Source organism: Lontra canadensis, unplaced genomic scaffold, assembly GCF_010015895.1.
Source record: "Lontra canadensis isolate GAN:19392208 unplaced genomic scaffold, GSC_riverotter_1.0 scaffold93, whole genome shotgun sequence".
Taxonomy (NCBI): Eukaryota; Metazoa; Chordata; class Mammalia; order Carnivora; family Mustelidae; genus Lontra; species Lontra canadensis.
This window is the reverse complement of record NW_022631087.1, coordinates 6,764,672-6,782,573: the sequence shown is the minus strand read 5'-3', so window position 1 is coordinate 6,782,573 and position 17,902 is coordinate 6,764,672. Positions and strand designations below refer to the sequence as shown.

The 17,902-nt window shown below is 57.3% G+C and overlaps 1 protein-coding gene across 2 annotated transcripts in view; it reads left to right on the top strand.

Moving 5' to 3' along the window:
• The first annotated feature begins 7,736 nt into the window (after positions 1 to 7,736).
• The window catches only part of TMPRSS6 (transmembrane serine protease 6), a 33,074-nt gene continuing 22,908 nt past the window's right edge, over positions 7,737 to 17,902 (top strand). Inside the window, exons 1-4 of one of the 2 annotated variants that reach the window (XM_032836584.1) lie at positions 7,737 to 7,935; positions 12,315 to 12,511; positions 16,850 to 16,983; positions 17,586 to 17,653. In XM_032836584.1, coding sequence (XP_032692475.1) covers positions 12,316 to 12,511; positions 16,850 to 16,983; positions 17,586 to 17,653 — 398 coding nt within the window. In that variant the 5' untranslated portion in view covers positions 7,737 to 7,935; position 12,315. The other variant, XM_032836585.1, reaches the window with a different exon arrangement.

Sequence of the window (17,902 nt, the reverse complement as noted above, 5' to 3'; positions counted from 1 at the left end):
TAGACTGGGTTTCCCTCCCCCGAACCTCCATCTCTCTCCCCACTCAGCACTTCCGGCCTTGCTTTCCCACAGCCCTTCACCACCCACCCCCCCGCCCCCCCAGCCCTGTGATGGGAGCGTCGTCAAGTGTGTCTTACCGTAGTGGTGGAAACTGTCTCTGAGCAAGGCCGCCAAGGGGATGTCCCGGGGCTGTCACAGTGGCCCGGCCCTGGCGCGCTGGGACTGAGCTAAGTTTAATCAACAACCCAACCACCTCCCCGCTAAACCGCACCCTCCCAGTACAACAGTGGTCCTGAGACAGCAGGAGGCAGAGGTGAGTGCCCAGGGTTCCAGTGCCCCCACCCGAACTCCCTGTTCAGCTCTGTCCTCCCATGTGACACAGAACTCAGAATCTCGGTCGTTCCTGTTTTACAGGATCGCTGAGAGTTTGTGTGATAGTAGGCGTGCTCACGCTTTAAAATCAGTGAGGAGACTGACCTTGTGGGAGCCAAAGTCCTCCTGATTCAAATCCTTGCTTGCTGGTGTTCTAGCTGTGTGGCCTTAGTCTTCTCATCTGTAAAATGGGGGTAAGAATAGTACCTCCTTTTGCCCTCATGGTGGTGTTGTAAGGATTAAGTGAGTTAATAACACAGTGCACTTAGAACAGAGCCTGATGCATGCGAAGGGCTCCATAAATGCAGCTCTGGAAGACCCGAAAGGTCTAGAATGTTCCATGGTGGCCCTCGCAGATCCTTGTCCCCACAGCAGTCCCCCCCAACATCCCAAGCAACCTGCCATAGGATGTTTGCTGAGTGAATTTGCATATTGTTGAACAGGTGGAGGGAGGGAGGAAGAAAAGAAAAAAGGAGGAGAGGGAGGACAGGAGAGCTACAGGGAGGGTCCAGGAACCTGGACAGAGCCCCCAGGCGTTGGGACCTCTCCAGCCCCACCGGTTTACCAGCAGCCCTGTTGACACAAGTTATCCAGAGGGGAGAGGCTCTGGGGGGGCCTGAGCCAGCACTGGATGTTTCTTCTGAAGGGCAGTAAAAAAGCAGTTCCTTGGAGAACCTTCTATGTCTCCAGCCTTGGATGGTGCGTCCTTGGGTTTGGACCCTCAGATGGAACTGTCTGGAGACGGGGAGCCTTGGCTGTAACAACATTTTGAGACCAAAGGGGGGAAAAAAAACCTACATGTTGAAACTTGGGATTCTGTGTGCCTTGGAATTTTTTTTTTTTTAAGATTTTATTTATTTTTTAGGAAGGGAAACAGGCTCCCTGCTGAGCAGAAAGCCCAATGCGGGGCTTGATCCCAGGACCCCCAGATCATGACCTGAGCTGAAGGCAGAGGCTTTAACCCCGTGAGCCACCCAGGTGCCCCGCCTTGGAAATTTTTATTGTCTATCTGGCTGATGTCTTGCCTGTATGGTGACACTGATGTCCTTTTATTTTATTCTTAAAATTTTTGGGGGGGGGGACAGAGTCTGAGGAGGAGGAGTACAGGACGGGGAACAGGTCATTTGGGTTCTGGTCCCTGCCTTGTTACAGCCTTGCTGCCTGACCTCCTCCCACCAGCGTCTCTGGCTCCCACTGTTCTGGGCGCCCCTACTGCTGGGACAGTGGAGGAGCCTGGGCTGGGTGACGCACGAGGAGTTTCCATTCTGTGTCCCCAACCGACTGTGGCTTGAGGTGGCACCGCTCAAACCACAAGCCCCTGATCAGAAGCCACTCCCCTGACTTCTGGCTGGGAAAGCCTCAAGGGGCCCAGCCAAGGCCATGCCTGCCATAGAGGCCAGGAGCCGGGGTTAGGACAGAAGGGGTGAGGGGCCCAGGCGTGGTGGCACGGCAAGAAGAAAGGGACACAGACTGAGTGGGAGGGCATCCGAGGTCTCCGACATCGGGGGGCCCTGGGTTTGAACCCCAGGACTTCCCCGCTCCGTGTGATCAGCACAAGTGATACCTGCCTTCTGACTCTCCACTTCCTCACCTGAAAAATGGGGTCAAATGGCCATTTTTCTTATTGGGGGGGGGTGAGGCCAGTCCTGTGTCTGGTTAACTTTATCATAACGCCCCAGAGTCTCAGGGCCTCCATAATGGTCCCAGAAGCCCATTGGGACTGCGGATCCCCCTCCAGGGGAAGGAAGTAGGGCCACAAGGGGGTTGACACCCTTGAATCGATGACAGGCCATCCTGACTGAGTCTCATTCTGAAACACTAAGGAAAGCCCCTCTGTCCTACTGAGGGCCTGGTCCTCTGGCTGCTGCTGAGAGAACAGCCTGTGGTCTGTCCTGCTGTCTATCTTCCCTGGGCTGGGCTGCGACCCTCAAGAACAGGGTCTGGGTCTTGTTGGTGTCTGTGGCCCTGAAGCCCAGCCCAGGCCGGCATCATGGGGGTGGCAACGCCTGTTTAATAAATGAGCCCGCGAGTTGCAGTGCTGGATGGAGGTGACCCAGGTGGCCTCCAGGGACCTGCTTGGGCAGCCTCTGAAGGCTTGGTCAAGGCAACGGGAAAGCTGTGCACCGCTCACGGACTTTCCTTTCCTCCCAGCCCAGGGAGGCCCCAGAGGCCACGGCAGGGAGAAGTGGCAGGTTGCGCCCGTTTCTGTGGGAGGAGAGCAAGGGTGGCTGTAGCTTAGGCGAGTGGAGCAACTTGCTTCCAAAGTAACGTGAGCATTCAGGGTCACGTGGATCTTTGGAACAGCCATCCGTGGCATCGTCGATAACCGGCCTGCTCCCACCCTTCTCCCCCTGCCTGGGCCGGGTTGACCTGTGTCCCCCGGAAGGCACTTTGAATTCCTGATACCTTGGAATGTGACCTCATTTGGAAATAGGGGTCTTTGCGGATGTAAATCAATGAGGGTTCCTTATCTGATGTTACTGGTGTCCTTATAAGAAAGAAGAGACACCGAGACAGATACACACAGGCAGGAGGCCATGTGACAACAGACGCAGAGGCTGAACGAATGTCAAGGATTGCCAGTAACCTCCAAAGCTAGAAGAGACAGGAGGTGTCCTTTCTAAGAGCCTTCAGAAGAAGCCTGGCCCTGCTGACACTTTGACGTTGAACTTCGAGCTTCCAGAGTGGTGAGTGAATAAATTTGTGTTGTTTTAAGTCACTGCATTGGTCGTACCTTATTAGGACAATGCTCGGAAACTAACACAGTACTTGGCGCCTAGGACAGCTCTGTCCTCCCAAACACCTGTCCAGACAGCATCTGGCAGGGGCACATGGAGACTACCGCCCCAGCCCCCACCGCAGCCCCTGGGCCTGGGAGCTTGACCTTCCTCAAAGGGATTCAGGGAGAGGCTCAGTCAGCAGAAGACCTTCTCCAGGGAGGGCTGGACTCCCAATTCTACCCTCAACCCCGGCCTTCTTGAACTCTGAGGCTTGGCTGACCCATAGCAAAGGCTGACTGGTGGGGGGGGGGGCTGTCCCATTGTCGCCCAGGCTGATCCCCCCTGGAACAGTATTGTGGAACCATCGCTTCCTTCCTGAACCAGACTGAAGAGTGTCCCCCCCACCCCCCACATTCATGTCCACCTGGAACTTGTGAACCTGACTTTATTTGGACACAAGCCCTTTGCACATTTGTAGCAGGTTAAGATGAGATCATTCTGGGTTGGGGGGCCCTACATCCAATAGGGTATCCTTTGTAAGTAGAGGGCTATTGGGCACAGAGACCCAGACGCACAGGGAAGAGGCTGCGTGAGGAGGGAGGCAAAGACTGGTGCGATGCTTCTACCGGGCAAGATGTGCTAAGGGTTGCTAACAACACCCGAAAGCCGGGACTTGGGCCGAGTCAACCTCTCCTCCCAGAGCCCCGGTCTCCTCCTCTGCAGAGCAGAGACGTGTAATCCCCACTCCCACACCTGCACTTGAGATGTCACTGTGAAGGGCCCAGCTCCGGGCCCAGAGATCGAAAGACGGACAGTATCGTCATTGGGAGAGTTGACAGAAACTCTCATTTGCTCACTCGTGCCCCGTGTGCCAGGCTGGCAACTGACAGAGTCAAGACAGACGAAGCGTTTGTCTTCACGGAGCTCCTGGTCTAGGGGTGGGAGAGCGGGGAGTGACAGACATCTGTGCCTGCGCTGCCCCCGCATTTCCACTCTGTGGCTTAAGATGTGCCACTGCCTGATGGCCCCAACTGGTGGGCAGTCATGAGCACCTGCTGTGTGCAGGACCATGGGAGGGAGCGAGACACCCAAGCAGGTTGACCCAATCCCACATCATGAAGCACCGTGTTCACTGGCGGGCGCTCTGTGGCAAATATCACCAACCAAGGGACTCCCGCGGTAGAAATTCATTGTCTCCCAGGCCCGAAGGCCAGAAGTCCAAGTCCGAGTTGTTGGTTCTTTCTGAGTTCTGGCGGGAAGACCCTGCTCCGTGTCTCTTTCCTACTCTCTGGGGGTGAGCTGGCCATCTTTGGCTCTCCCTGGCCAGGGGACACATCACCTGGTCTCTGCCTTCACCATATATGGAACTCACTATGTGTGTGTCTGTCTCCACATTTCCCCTATTTAGAAGGACATCAGGTGGCCCCCCTCTCTGCTATTCCAGTGTGACCTCATCTGAACCCATCACAGCCCTAATTCCAAACAAGGTCCCATCCAGAGACGCTGGAGGTCAGGACGGCCACCTATGAACTTGGAGGCGTGTTTGGCTTGGGATGTTGCATGTCCAGCCATTTTCCTTCCAAGCCGAGGACTTCCGTAGAACATCTAGCTCTGTCGGGCAGAAGTCAGATGTGTCTCCTTCACGTCGCTGTCCCCAGCATCTAGCACAGGAGCTGGGAGGCACCTTTCACCAGGGCTGCGGTCTCTGCGAATTGGGGCTAAAAATGCTGTTAGGAGAAGTAAATGGAACAGGGGTGCCCTGTTGAATGAGCGACCGACTCTTGGTTTCGGCTCACCTTGTGCTCTCAGGGTTCCGGGATTGAGCCCCACGTGGGGCTCCATGCTCAGCATGGAGGCTGCTTGTCCCTCTCCTTCCGTTCCTCTTCCTCCTCCTCTTCTCTCTCTCTGTGGAATAAATGAATAAAACCTTAAGGGAAAAAAACCAAAAAAACAAAAAACAAAAAAAACAGAAGAAGTAAACGGAAGGGCCTGCAAAGCACCGAGCGCAGGGCCTGGCCCACAGGGCGTGCCCTCCACTGTGTCAGCCGGGACCCAAGGGATGTTACCATGGGGCTGCAGGGCTGTGAGAGGAAGGACGGCTGCCTGCCCCCACTTCCAATTCCACTCATACCTGGGGTTAAAAGAGAGGCCTCCGGGGCACAGGGCACACACTGGCAATTTATACTCCCTTCCACCTTTTTCTGTCTCCAGCAACCCAGCTCTGTCATCCCTATCCACAGCTGACAAGATGGCTGCCTGGGAAGGCGATGTGTCTTGCCGGCTCACTAACAGGGGAAGGGACTGGACTCTAGCCAGGTCCTCTAACTCTCCAACCGCTGGCTGGATCCTTATCACCTGAGTGTGGCAGGCCCACTGAGGCCTGTCCTTCCCAGTCCTGCGGGCCCAAGCTCACTGTGCCCTCTGGCCTCCAGGCCTCACGGACCAGGGCTTTAGGTAGCTTCTCTGTCCCTAGAGCCCAAGGGGGCCCAGTGTTAAGGTGACAGGCAGCTAGGCTGGGAGCGCTGAGGCTTTCTGTGTGAATGTGTCCCTCTGCCAGGGGGAAAAGGGTGTCCAGAGCTCATGGCTGCCCATCAACAGAGGGAAGCCCTGACTGGGTAGGAGGCTGGCCCCTGTCCCGGCTCTCCGAGCTCTTGGGGAGTTGGCACCATCGCCCCTAGCACCCCTGTTTTTGAACACCCCCCTCAGTGCTTTGCTGCCCCCCCACTCTGGGATCAGCCCCTCCCCCACAGACTGTGGCCGATCAATGGCCCTGTGGCCGCCAAGTCCAGAGGACCTCGATTGCACAAGATCTTAGGCTTTTCAGACTGTCCGGCTACTAGGCTGCCCAGTCCGGGGTCTGGGCCACTTCGCTTTCTGAAGGACAGGATGCAGTACAGAGACAGGGCTCAGGTCTCCCCACCCCTGTCCCCCACCAAATCCTGTCCTCCTTGGGAAGCCTGCAGCTGGGGTGGAGGGGCAGGGCCTGGGAGGAGGGGAGGAGGGAGGGAGGGATGGAACATGGCCTGGGGTGGGGGTTATGGAGGCTGGGGCAAGGCTGTGGGGCCTCCATCCCAGGGTCCCCATAGGGGCAGAGGTGAGGAACAGGAGAAGTGAGGGAGGAGCCCCCTGCCCGGCTAGTGTGGCGCAGAGATGGTGCCCAGATGCTCCGGGCTCGGGCATGCACTCCTGACGGACACCCCAAGGACCCACAGGGATCTCTCTCTCTGTCTCACACACACACACACACACACACTGGCACACGACACCAGCACACACGCCTGCAGCAGGCCCCTTCAGAGCGCACAGAAAACTCATTCTTGCAGCCATCCTCACCCCTGCCTGCTCCTCAGGGCGCGCAGCTGCCAGGCCCAGACATGCTGGACACACATGCCCATCCACACTCACACTCCACACTCACACCTCCCCCTCCACACTCACACCTCACACACACCTCACACCCTCCACACTCACACCTCACTTACATCTCACACTCCACAAGCACACACACCTCCCCCTCCACACTCACACACCTCCCCCTCCACACTCACACAACTCACCTTCCACACTCATACCTCCCCCTCCACACTCACACCTCATACTCCACACTGACGCCTTACTCACATCTCACCTTCCACACTCACACCTCATACTCATACCTCACACACTGCACACTCCACACACAGACCCCATGTTCCTCACACACACACACCCCTTATACTCCACACACACATCATCCTACTTCACACTCACACACACCCCGGGACCCACATAACACAGCACACAGGGGTTCAGGTGGGCAACCCCCTCACAGGGTAAAAACAGACCAGCTCGTGCACACCCAGGCAACCCCAGTTTACAACACATGCTACGGCGCACTCTCGGGCCAGCCCCCCACGGCCACGGCCGCTCCGCCCACTACCACTGGATCGTGAGCCACACTCGTGATCTCAGCGGTCCGGTTGCCCCATTACAAAATATGAAGAGAAGCGGGTGAATTGAATTTTAGTCATGTTTTTATTGAATCCAGTATAGCCACCATGCTGTCACTACAACATGTCATCGTTGTGAAAAGTTCTTGTCGAGGCATTTTACGTTCTCTGTTTGCACTACGTCCTGGGGACCTGGTCTGTGTCTTACCCACGAAGCGCGTCTCAGGTCAGACTGGCTGCATTGCAGGGGCCCAAAAGTCACATGTGGCCAGTGGCCACCAAAATGGAGAGCACAGCTCTGGAGAATCATGTAGTAATTCAAATAACTTCCAGAGGAACAGAAAATCGCATTGAGCCCCACCCCCACCCCGCTTTCTCCTTTTCTGTCCCCAGACCACGGGGGCCTCCGGTTCTCTTTCGGGCCACTGGCCCCTCTGGTCTCACCGGACTCCGTAAGGAGACCCGTGTGAGTGCCTGGCCCACAGCATGGCCCCTCTGCACAGCCCCCTGTCCTTGGCCACCCCCACCTCGTGCTCTAGGGGACCAGGGGCTGTAACCAGGCAGGAACGTCACCAGGCAACAGGCCTCAGGGGAGAGCTCGGATCTCCCACACCTGCCCGCCAGCCTCCGGGGTGCCCGCGGGGTGGGGCGGGGTGGGGCGGGGCGGTCCCTGCCTGGCCCCTGCCTCCGGCCTGTTTACCTGTGCTCAGTCACAGTGCGGACCTAAACCCAGCAGCAGGCCCATGGAGCCTGGGGCCACAGGCCACAGGGGACAAGGGCCAGACACCCTGGCCATGGCTCTGGGCCATTGATCCAGCCCAGGCTGGCTGGGTGGGGGTAGGGAGACCTTGGCCTGGACAAACAGAGGCTCTGGGCCTGCGTGCCGACCCGGCACCCACCTGCAACTCCCAGAGGTAAGCAGGGGCCTCCAGAACAGGGGACCGGGATCTGAGAATGACCCAGTGACACTGTCCCTTCAGAGAGCCAGGCCCAGCTCCCTGGGGCTGGAGCCCTCCACCCAGCTCTGCCCTCTGCCCAGGTCTGCAGGGCCGCATCGGCCAGACAGCGACTGGGTAAGCGGAAGGTGAGGGGTCCACAGAGCTGGGCTGGAGGCAGGACAGGGTGTCGCGAGGCCGGGTGTCTGGGCAGGCACAGCGGCAGGGCAGGGGCTGCGGGTTTGGGGTGCTGGGAAGCTGGGGTTCAGATGTGGCTGGTGGACTCTGGAGCAGGGACTGGGTGGAGGAGAGGCGCAATTTGTCAGGCTGAGCACCCCACTCTCGCTCTGCAAGACCAGACATGCCCCTCTCTGTCCCCGCACACCTCCCTGGGCTTCCCGGTGTGGGATCCAGGGCCCTGATCCTAACTCTGTGCTAAATGGGGGACCCTGAGCTCCCAGGCCCAGAGCTGAACGCTGCGGGCTCTGCTTGCATGCATGCGTGTGTGTAAGTGAGTGTGCACACCCTCGAGCATGTGCACACGGGTGTGAAGTGTGAGCAACGCCTCCGCGAGTTTATGGGTCACAGACGGGTATGTGAGTACCGTAATGTATCCCCATTGGGGCACACCTATGTATGCGTCTGTGGTGTATTGGTCTTTGTGGAGGGCATTTCCAGGCACACAGCCCCACACTAGGGCTCACACGAAGTAGCAGGGACCTACTCTAGGCCCCGGGGAGCCTCACTAGAAGCTTCCTCCCACGGCCCTAGATCAGATTTCTGGGTCTGTTTCTCCCCGCTCTGCCCTGCCTCAGATGAATGACCGTGGCAAGTCATTTTATGTCTCTGCACCTCATTTTCCCCAGCTACTAGAGATAACAAAGCAGAGGTCCCCGGCTAGTGGAGGCTGAAGGAGAACGTGGTTGGCGGCACCGTCCAGCAAAAGGCCGGCAGGTGGGACGAGGTCCAGGTCCGCCCCCGTGAGCTCTGCTTCCAGTGGTCAGAGAGCAGGAGGAACAGGTGCTAGGGAGGGGGCCAGGGGCTCGGGTCAGAGAAGAAGCTTCGCCTCTCCCTGCCCCCAATGTCGGTTGAGGCATATCCACCCTCTGCTTCCAGGAGCTCACCATCAGGGGGCAGCGGATGCCCCCAAGGTGCTGTGCACAGTGATGGGGGCCGCCCAGGATGCTTCAAGAGAGGCAGCCGCTGGGCAGTTGCCAGGAAGAGGTGGGAGCCGGGCTGAGGTGTGCAGGGGTCGGCTGGGAGCGGGCCAAGTCAGAGGAGGGTAGCCAGGGCAGAAGGAAAAGCATCTGGGAAAGCCAGGTGACGCCTACGAGTTTTCAGGGTTCCAGGAACGATCTACGTGATGCTCTTCCTGCAGAGCCAGCTAAGAGCCCTTGACCTGTAGATGTTGTCTCCCATCTTCGTTATTGACAGAATGGACAGCCGACACATCCAGCGTCACTGGGGTGCCAAAAGGGGAAAGAGGGAGCGGGGAGAGAAAAGGCAGGAGAAGCTGGCCGGGCCACGTGTACCTACAGCCCCTCCAGCTGTGGGGAAGGAGCTGGGATCCTAGCACTCAGGGCCTCCACGACAAGGATGGAGAGCCCAGCCCTGCTGCTGGAGAAGGCACGCAGCTGGGAGAAGCATACAGAGAGGAGACAGACAAAGGACACAGAAGCCTAGCATGCAATTTGAGGTCGCCAGAAGTGCTCTGAAGAAATTGGAGCAAAGACGTGAAGGAGGGAAAGGCTAGGCCTTGGAGCAAACTGAAGGAAAAGCATTCCTGGCTGAGGGAACAGCCAGCACGAAGGCCCTGAGGTGGGACGCACTTGATCTGTGCAAGGTCTGGCGAGCAACCAGGAGTGGCTGCAGAGGAGGGTGGGAGGGGACAGAATGACCAGGGCCCCAGGAGTCCTGGTGGGAGGTGACGGGGAACCCAGGTGAACCTTAGGCTCTGTATAATTTGGGTTTTTACACAGTGGCTTTTCTAAAAATGGCTCCTTTGAGAGGCTCACAGTCCTCCCAGATGGGGGTGAGTGGGCGCTTATGAAGGAGATGACTCCGTGGAAGGAAGGCCTGGTCTGGGGGGTGGGAAGAAGAAGGGAAGGGGGCCTACTGCTCATCCGACCCTCGACTGCTCCCCTTGGTGCCTCCTTTGAGAGACCTCCGTCTGACCTTCTCTGTGCCTCATCTTCCCCACTAGTCCCCCGAAGATGTGTGAGGCAGGGGAGTGTAGGGGTCACGGTGCAAATCTGGAAACACCGCACTGGGTTTTGCAGCCTGGCTCTGCTACTAACCAGCTGGGAGAACTTGGCCAAGTTGCTCAACCTCTCTCCGCCTCAACTTCCTCAACTGTAGAATGGGGTTAATAAAAAGAACCTACTTCCATAGGGTCTCTGTAGGTGTACATGAGACAGTGTATAGAAAAGAGTTGAGACACATGTCCACTATTGTCACCTCTGGGACTCCTAAGTCCCCAGGGCTCTGTGAGTCACCCTGAAATAGCCCCTTAGTGATCTGGACTCAAGAGTCAATCAGGGGTATGGCCATCTCTGGGAGAAGGGGTGGACCTGGGCTGAGGGAGGGCAAGGAGCTGACCTGTCACCTGGGTGCTCCCTGATCTAGCCCCGCTCAGCTTGTCGGGACAGTTCGTTTCTCACCAGGGATGCTAGGGACACTTTGGGCAGTGGGCGGGGCTGTCCCCACCATTGCAGGATATGTGGCCCCACGAAAGCCAGCAGGGCCTGCCCCATGTGTACTGACGTCCTCTGGTTAGGGGTGAAGGGGGTCCAAGTGCAGCTGAGAATTGCAAGCAGTCCCTCTTCCCTTGTACTGGATGGGGACCCCGAGGGTCCCTATGGCTCGGTGCCCGAGACTCTTACCTGGGAACAATGCCAGGAGGAGTGAAGGAGCAGGGAAGCCGGAAGGAGGTCCGGGAGGCCTCTTGAATCCAGGTGGGAGGACTTTGAACTTCACCAAGGGGCCCCATGTTCAGAAAACCCACCGTGTGAAAACCCAAGTCACAGCTCAAAGCAAACCCCTCCCACCTCGACACACATACACATCTGTGGATGGGTGTTAGTGCTACGGCAGCATTTCTGGATGCAGTAAGAAGAAACTTCTCGGTGGTCTAGAATCCTCACTCGGCTTGGTGGGTGGGTGGCTGGAGACCCTTCTCTGTACGGTGGGAAAATCTGCCTGAGAAGCCGAGTAACACTTGGAAGTTTCCTGGGTTGGGGGAGGGGGTTCCTAAAGATACAGCTGCGGGCTCAGGGCACTGAGATGGACGTCACTCAGTTATTATTAAATTCTGACTGTTCATTAACAGCTCACTTAACAGGAAGCAGCCCAGGGTGGTGGGAGGAGCAGAGAGTCAGACACCTGGGCTTTACCCCCACCTCCTGCTGCTTTCCTGTTATATGACCCTGGGCCAGTGGCTCAGCCTCCACGGTTCAGTTTTTCCATCTGTACAATGGGGTTGATAGCAAGGGACAGATATTAGAATCACACTGGGAAAACGAGGCTAGAAAAACCCCAGAGTGAGTTGTGATTAAAACACTCCGGGTCTCGGTTTCCTCATCTGTCCAATGGGTACCGAACCCCGACTGGTGTACAAAGGTTTAAGCAAGGTGATACACGTCAATTGTCTGTGCAGAGTGGGCCTGAGGAGGAAGAACACTGGGGACAACGATCCTAACATCCCCGGGTGACCAGAGGATGAAATGAAATGTGTTCCATAGACACCCAATGAATCAATGTTAGTTTGTGCCTCCTTCCCTGTCCCTAGGAGACCTTCAGCAGGGGAGACAAGAGGGATGGGACTTCTGGAAGGGCAGCTCTCTGGCCCAGCAGGGCGGTGGCTCAGGGCCTTCCGGGGGAGGGTTTAAGGGAATGGGAGAGGGGGATCAGTATTTCTGGAAGCTGTGCTTTGGAGAACCAAGAGGAAAGAAAGGCACCCAGTGCAAGGAAAGCCAGAGGCATGAGGAGCTGGCTTATAGACATTTGTACTCCAGGAGCTCCAGTTGCGGATCTAATCTCCAGAGGGGTGGGAGACTCAGGCACGGAAACCTCCACCCGGCCTCTGACCACAGAGGGGCTGGTATGGCTACAGAAGCGGGGGTCCCAGAGCTGGATAGGTTCCCGCTCTGCTGCTTGTCCTCTGGAGCGAGCTGCTCTGAGGCTTGCTTTCCTGCTCTACGAGCTGTCTCGGGGCCCACTCTCAATCACTGCTTCTAGGGTTGGGACCTTCCTGTCCCAAGGGCAGGGTGGGTGTCTTCCTTCTGTGTGCCATTGATCTTTGGCAAAAGCCCCTTTGCCACTGTTGGGCCATTTCCAACCCTGGTCTGTTTCTCCACCAGGATGCCTGTGGCCGAGGCCCCCCAGGCAGCTGGTGGACAGGGTGATGGAGGTGACGGTGAGGAGGCAGAGCCAGAGGGGATGTTCAAGGCCCCTAAGAACTCCAAGAGAAAAGTCCGAGACTACCTCCGCCTGGCACCGCTGTGGCTGGCCCTTGTCCTGCTGGCTTCAGTGGGGGTCCTGCTCTGGTATTTCATAGGTAAGCGGTGGGCCCTTCTGGGAGAGGCACCTGGCGATGACTTGGGATGGCTGTGGGGGGTATATAGCAAGACAGATCAGAATTCCAGGCTCAGCAATGCCTAGCAACACAACTGCATACTTTTGGCCAACGAGCTTCCTCTCTGAGTCCTCCTTCTGTCCCGTGAGATGGGAGAGCTACTGCACCTGTGTTCTAGGTCCTGGGGCTCAGGCCAAGTGCAAGTTCCTTCCTGGCACCAAGTGTCCCCAGCTGGGGAAGGAGTGATCTCACAGCACCCAACTCTTGTGAACCAACAAGCAGAAGGAGTATAAACATTGCCTCCCCTTCCCTGAAGCCCTCCTGGGTTGCCCCTGGGCTCGGAGCCAGTTGGCTCCGTGGGAGGAGGCCCAGTGGCGCCGGTGGTGCCTGGCACCATGTAGCACCTCTGCTCACTCGAGCCCAACCTGAGAACTTTTCTAGGGTGGGGACCACAGCCCTGCCACTTCTGGGTCTCCAGGGCCCCAGCATGAGTGGGGAAAAAGGGGAGGGAGACACAGAACTCGAGTACCCAGGGGGCTGCCCTAGCACAGAGCTGGCTTTCTTATCCCAGCTCAGGCACACCTGCAATTCACACCCAATGAGAGGGGATCAAGCAGGCAGCCCGGGGCCCCTCCCCTGTCCTGAAGTCTGGCCTCCCCTTCCTGGTATCACAGCCCTCAACCGGTCCCCTGGAGTCTCAGGAGCACCTGGCCCATATTCTGGGTCCATTTATCTATCCTTCCATTCATTCATGCATACATGCATGGATTCATTCATTCATTCAATAAACACTCCTGAGCACCTGCCGTGTCCTCCTCTGAAGCTGATGGAGAGCGTACCGGGTTCTGTTAGCTCTTGGCAATGGGAAGGAATGGATAAAGCACGTTAGATGCTGCTGACGAAAACACTCCCCCGCACTCTGGAAGCTCATTCCCTGACGTGCACTTATTCAGACGCTCAGCACCCAGCCCCTTCTGTGCGCCAGGCTCTGGGCCAGGCTCTGGAGACAGCCCCTGCCCGCACCAGAAAGCACGGCATGGGCTAGAACAGAGGAAGCGCGGGCCCGGGGAGCCATGGAGACAAGACACCTTGCCCAGGTGATCAGAGCCTTTCCAGAAATAGTTGTACTGGCTAAATCTCGTGGTGGAATTTCAGGCTCCTCAAAAGGAATGGGGACCCACTATGGAGCTTCATCAGGTCCATCCTAGGCCCAGATCCAGGGGGCGTCGGGGTAGGGGGTGTCTGGAATGAGCCCCTGGGCCGATGCCCTTGGGAAGCCCAGGCCTGCAGTGACTCAGAGGGGACCGCGAGTCTGCTCAGAGCCTCAGAGCCACGAGCGATGTGGGTGGCGGGGGAGTGGAAGCTGTGTGCATTTCACCACCGGCTGGAAGCCAGCACCCCAAATAGCACAGGGTCACCAAGGCCTCCTTAGGCGGCCAGATATTTAGTCTTCAGGGTAAACCACGGTGTCAGGCTGGAGGGCCAGGAACTCGACTGCCAATTGTCTTTCTTTGTGGAGTCTAATTTCTCCTGATTATGCTCCAGGAGTGAATCACCCCTCGGGGAGTGGGTGTACCGTGGGGCTGAGGACCCAGGGGCTGAGCGCTGCAAAGCCTCAGCTGGGGGAAGCCAACTCCAGCGCCCACAAAGGGAATTAGGGTAAAGGCCACACTTCAAGAGCTGTTTGAAGGATTCCTCCCACCTGGGCTCAGGCTGTGCTCTGGGGGCTTGGAACTGGGCAAAGAGATGCATCTGGAAGGGGAGAGGGAAAAGGGGCCGAGTCTATGGGCACAAGAGAAGCCCAGAGTGAGTTGCCAATGACTGGTTGAGTGGCAGTGTGACTCAGAAAGGGACTGAGGAGAGGAGAGGTGAGGGTGGCAGCTGGCTCCCCCCGCCGGCCACACGCATAGCCCCGGGGCCCCGGGGTACATTTTGCTTGCGGTGGGAGCCTTTAATACTGCCCATCTGTATTTTCCTCATACTTTCCCCCTCCTGCTCTCCTGGCTGACAGTTTACGCCTTCTTTCCAAACCTCCTGCCTCCACACACGCACACTTTGCCCCCTGCTTGGACAAATGGAACCACTTAAAAGAGAAACCCCATGGAAGCTGGCCACGTGCCTTCCCAGAAGCACCCATGGGATCTGCCCTCCCGCCCTGTCCCCACAGGTGAACTGTCCCTGCCCTTTCCAAAGGCAGCTGTCCTCCTGCGCAGTGGCCGGGTTCCAGCGGTGGCCTGTCCCCATAGGAGCACATTCCTTGTTCCCGCAGCCAAATCCCGCTGGTGCTCCCCACCCCCATTTCTCTGTTCCGCTTTGCAGCAAACGCCTTGAAAGAGCTGTCTCCGATTCTACACCCCCAACCCCTCGAGCAAGTTTTCCCCATCTGGCTCCCCTGCCCCCACCCAGTGGTGCTTACCAAGGTTGCCCATGGTCAGCTTGCTAGATCCGATGGCCAATCCACTGTCCTCAGTGCATCTCACCCATTGGCAACTTGACCAGGCACGTCACTCCCTCCTCCTCGGAGCCCTTTCCTCCCTTGGCTTCCAGGGGGCCCGCATTTCTCTTCCCCCAGCTCATAGCTGCCGCCTCTCCTCCGTTCACTAATGGAGGGATTCTCCTTCTCCCTGCTCAGCCCACTTCTTTCAGGGTCTCATCCAGGGCTCCTGGCTTTAAAGATGCATCCCACCCTTCCGGTTGCTCCCATTGATTCCTCTCTTTTACACCCCAGCCCCAGTTTGCCTGCAAACCTGGTCATCTCTAACTGCAGACTGTAGCCTGCCTCTGATCGCTCACTTCTCACCACCTTCCTGCACAGCCCGGTCCAGGCTCCGGTGCCCCACGCCTGGCCAACAGATAAGTCACGGGATGACTACGGAAGCCTCCCGTGGGTCTCCTGGCTTCTGCCCTTGCTTCCTTAGAGCCTGTTCGCCACACAATTGTGGAGGGATCATTTCAGAAAGCAAATCCAAGCCCCTAACCTCTCTGCTTAAACCTCCTATGGCTCCTACCTCACCCACAGTAAAACCGAAGTCCCCTGTGGTCGGCCCAATGCTGTGTGGCTGTCCTCTCCCCCTTCTCATCGCTTCCTGCTCTCTTCCCCTTCTCTCTTTGGTGTTTCTGAAATCCACCAGATGAGCATCTGCCCCAGGGCTTTTGCTCTTGCTGGTCCCCCTGCCGGGGCCACTCTTTCTAGAGATTAACATCCATGTGACTAACATCATCGCCTTCTTTGCTGGCCTCCCGGGGGCAGGCCACCCTCCTCCCTGACTCCCACAGCACTTACACCTCTAATGTGTTCTATGCTATGTTTGTTGTTTATTGTCTGATTTTTCTCACTAAACTACAAGCTCTTAAGGGCAAGGTTTTTTCTTTATTGTTTTATTCATGGCTCTACTGACATATCCCTGAGTGCTTTAGACCAGCACCTAATGTAGCAGCTTCTCAAGTCACATTTGTTGAATGGACACATAAATTGAACGAATAGGGGTATATGCCCAGGGCTATGAGTCTAGTTTCTTCACTGTCAGCCAAAACAGGTTTTTACAAAGTGGAAACCTGATGATGTCATCCTTGATCTTAAACCCTTTGTGGTTTCCTTTTTGCATCAGGTAAAGACCCAAATCCTGTCTTGCTGAGGTCCCAGCCTCTTGCTGCCCCTCCCCTTATCTGATGGCTCCAGCCAAAGAGGTTTCAACCCAGTGCTCACCATTAGCCCTCTGCCACAGGGCCTTTGCATATGTTGTTCCCTCTGCCCGTAAAGGTACTTCCCTCCCTCCCCCCTTCCCAGTGGATGCTCCAATCCTCCCATCTCAGCTGGTCGGTCACCCTGGGCCAGGCACTGTTTCTTGGTCATGTTCCCTCAGTTGTACCTTGGGCTCCCCTTAAAGTCCCTCACTGGAGTCAAGCCTGTCTCACCCACCATGGGCAGCTTTGCAGGGGGAGATGCAGCTGTCTGGGGTTACTAGTGTACCCCACACGGTAGGGGCAGCCGGGACAATCTGGGGAAAGGAAGGGTGCAGAGAGGTGCTAACCCCTTCTAGGCCATGTGGTTTTCCTGGCTTCCATCCTGGATGGATGATTGCATCAGCTTCCGACTGCGAGCCCTCAGGAAGTGATCCACGGGCCTCTTCCTCCCTGTCACTAAAACACACTGGTTTTAGTGTGTTGACAGGGACAGAGATGATGATGATGGTGGAGCCTCAGAGGTCCCAGATGCTGGAGGCTGAGCTGTGGGTCTGGGTGATGGGAGAAGGCGTCGGGGAGACAGGAGTCTCCCCCGGCTGCCCCCTTGGTTGACCTTGTTGGTTGCGTCCTGCGCAGGGTACAAGGCGGAGGTGACGGTCAGCCAGGTGTACTCCGGCAGCCTCCGCGTGCTCAATCGCCACTTCTCCCAGGACCTCGCCCGCCGGGAGTCCAGTGCCTTCCGCAGTGAAACTGCCAAAGCCCAGAAGATGGTAGGGAAGGGCTGCGGGGACGGGAGGGGATGCACGGGGTGGGGAGGGGTGGGGAGGCCCTGATTATGCCAAGTCAATGGGTCAATCCCTTGGCCTTGGTGAGGGGACAGTTCCGAGGATGCCCACACCACCTCCCGGAGTTCTGTGTCGGACTGTGCCTCAGTTGCCCACAGCTCCGTCCTGCTCCTCAACAGCCACGATGGCTGTCCCCCTTCCAGTCATGAACATGTGCACACACAAACCAGCTGAGCTCCCGTGGCTGGTGGCTGGGGGTAAGGAGCAGACTCCAGAGCCCAGTGGGGCTTTCTAGAGTTGAGGGGTGATTTTTGACAAGAGGGAGAGAAGCTGTGGGGGGTCTGGTATAGGCTAGAGCTGATGGAAGGGCAGTGTTGGGGGGCAGTGCCCAGGCATAGGGGGAGGGGAAAAGATTGGGGGTGAGGTTCTCCCTGAGTGGCCACTGCCCCCCAGGTGACTAGGGGCAAGTCTCTCTACCTTGCAGGTGCCTGTCAAATGGGGAGGCCGGGAAGGGCAAAGAGCACTCCAAGGCAGGAAGGGGGTTTCTGCACACGGTCACCAGGGGCTCTCGTTTTCCCTCCTTTCAGCTCAAGGAGCTCATCGCCAGCACCCGCCTCGGTACCTACTACAACTCCAGCTCAGTCTACTCCTTCGGGTGAATCACCCCGGCCCCCTGACCAACCCTCGCTAGAACCTTGGACTCAAAGAACAAGGGGGGATGCTGTAGGCTACTGATGCAATGCCCTTGTTTTTAAAAATGGGGAAACTGAGGCACAGAATGGCAACTCGGCTGCCTGGGTGCGAACTCCTTTCACTGAGCTTGGTTTCCTCATCTGTAGAATGGGTACAACAATGTGGTAGGAATCCACGCTAGACAACGACTGTGGTGTGCTTGGGCCTGGCA